Source organism: Chaetomium globosum, genomic scaffold (assembly GCF_000143365.1).
Source record: "Chaetomium globosum CBS 148.51 scaffold_3 genomic scaffold, whole genome shotgun sequence".
Classification (NCBI taxonomy): domain Eukaryota; kingdom Fungi; phylum Ascomycota; class Sordariomycetes; order Sordariales; family Chaetomiaceae; genus Chaetomium; species Chaetomium globosum.
In genome coordinates, this window is record NT_165978.1 from 1,084,170 (window position 1) to 1,086,262 (window position 2,093).

Here is a 2,093-nt window from a genome sequence, read left to right on the forward strand (position 1 = left end):
CCCCCCATCACCCGTTCACACCCCCTTGCAACGTTCTCATCGCATCCCGATGCGCATCCATCAACACCCCACTCCTCATCAGCTCCTCAAAATCCCTCTGATACTGAATCCTGCCCATGGCCTCCGCCTCGCGCCTCTGCGCGTGCGCCGCCTTCTCCACCAGCAGATACCCCCGCTGCAGCTAGATGCTGCGCAGGAATCCGTCTTGCTCTTGTCGACCGTCGGCGTCGGCGTCCTCACCCCCGCGACGCCCAGCGCCGCCGCGTGGTGCAGGCTGTTGCTGTTGCTGCCGCCGTGGAGGGTGGCGGAGGAGGACATGCGGCGGAGGTCGGAGGCGCTGGGCGGGGAGCTGGGCCGTAGGTCGACGGCGACGCTGTTGCGGAAGCTGGCGAGTTGCGCGTGGCGGATGGCGGTGGGCATGGCGCTGGTGCCGCGGCGGGGTTGGTGGGAGTCGAAGGTGGTGGAGTGGGCGGTTGGGCGGAGGTTGGTGGGGGCTTTGCTTTGGCGGTGGCGGATGATGGAGCGGCGTTGGGAAAGCGGGAGGTCGTCTAGGTCGGCGTGGCCGGAGGAGCGGGTGTTGGGGGAGGAGCGGTGTTGGCTGCTTGGGGTGGGCGAGCGGACGGGGTGGTTGTGGGCGCCGTTTGTGTTGGCGGGCATGCAGTGGCCGGTGGAGGGGTCGGGAGGGGCGTGGAAGGCGTTGCCGCTGGTGGGGGTGAGGATGCCCGAGGCGCGGGAGCGGAGGAGCTTCTCGCGCATACCGATCATCAAGTTGAGATGCTTGGTCTGGGGGTACACCTTGTGCGGAAGATCGTGGGGAGGCATCGACGAGCTTGATGTTGAGCGGCGGTGGCCAGAAGTGCCCGCGGGCTGTGTTTGGGCCGTTTCCTGTTGTAACGCAGAGTTACGCCGAGAGTCGCCATGTCTCTCAACGGCGGACTCGATCGGGAACCTTGTGCTGCTGCGTTTCAACGGCGCAGGAACGACGGAGTGATGATGAGGCTTGGGTTCAGGCTGCGAGCCCGATGCCGGGTTGGACATGGTCATCTCTGAGTCGGAGAGTGATATGCTCTTGAAGGTGATGTGCTGCGGGTGGTTTGATCCAGCTGTAGATATCTCGGGTGCAGCGGGGGGAGGGGCACCAGTTTCAGCCGTTTGTTGCAGTTCAACGATATCTAGATGCGCGGGTTGTTCGTTTGTTAGAGTGTCCGGGACAGGCTCAGAAAGTTGAAGCACTTCTAGGTCAGGGGTCTCTGCAATGCTGAGGTGCTTGCCCACTCGTTCGTGCGGTATGTCAAGGCAACATCTGGAAGGGCTGTTGGGAGGTTAAGTCTCGTCAAATCCGCAGTGAAGGCCCGAAATGATGCGGGCGATCCCAACCCGCTGTCTCCCAGACTATGGGGCGCCACCTCGCTCACCGCTTGCTTCTGTCTCACCGTATTCAAAACATCGTCCGGGGATCTTCCGGTGCTCGATGATGAGCTCTTGGCCCTGTCTCGCAAATGAGGGTGATCCAGTGCTGGAAAATCCGCTCCCCTCACTTTGGTATAGTTGCCAAGTTGGTCGAGTGTGGTGTTGTCGTTCGCTACCACGACGCTGCAACCTCTTGTTTCTCATCATTGGAACCTGAGGGTGAGCATCCATCAAACCATCGCGGCGCCCAGCCGACAACAACAGCCCTTGTTTCACCGCTCGTGCTCTCGTCATCCATATTCGCGACGACGGAGTCTCTGTCGTTTCTGACCGCTTTGGTTGGAAAAGCGAACACCCCGCATCGTCCCACAGCTACGTACTTCTCTAAGTTACTTACCGTCGAGTGCTGAGATAAACCCCTTCGGCCGCCTGCGGGATGCTCCGGCAGCAGTGAGTCTCCAATATTGTGGATTAAGACACCCCGCTGTTCTTCCTCGCCCGACAGCCGCTATAAAGGACGTATCCCCCCCCCCAATCACCTCGGAATTGGTGTCTTTTCCCGTCCCGGGTGGTAGGAATTCTGATTGGGAGGGTGATAATTGGTGGTTCAGGGACAAATTGCAAACAGGGGCTCGTTTCTGGAGCCATCGAGGTCTCACTTGAGCTGATATCGCCATACGCTG

At 60.7% G+C, this 2,093-nt stretch overlaps 1 protein-coding gene across 1 annotated transcript in view; it reads right to left on the bottom strand.

The window, feature by feature from the left end:
• Positions 1-78: 78 nt before the first annotated feature.
• The window catches only part of CHGG_05637 (uncharacterized protein), a gene marked incomplete at both ends in the record, with an annotated part of 2,935 nt that continues 920 nt past the window's right edge, over positions 79-2,093 (bottom strand). Inside the window, 3 exons of the mRNA XM_001221731.1 lie at positions 79-1,172; positions 1,434-1,488; positions 1,808-1,839. Of these exons, the coding sequence (XP_001221732.1) occupies positions 79-1,172; positions 1,434-1,488; positions 1,808-1,839 (1,181 nt within the window). The remainder of the gene's footprint in view (positions 1,173-1,433; positions 1,489-1,807; positions 1,840-2,093) is intronic.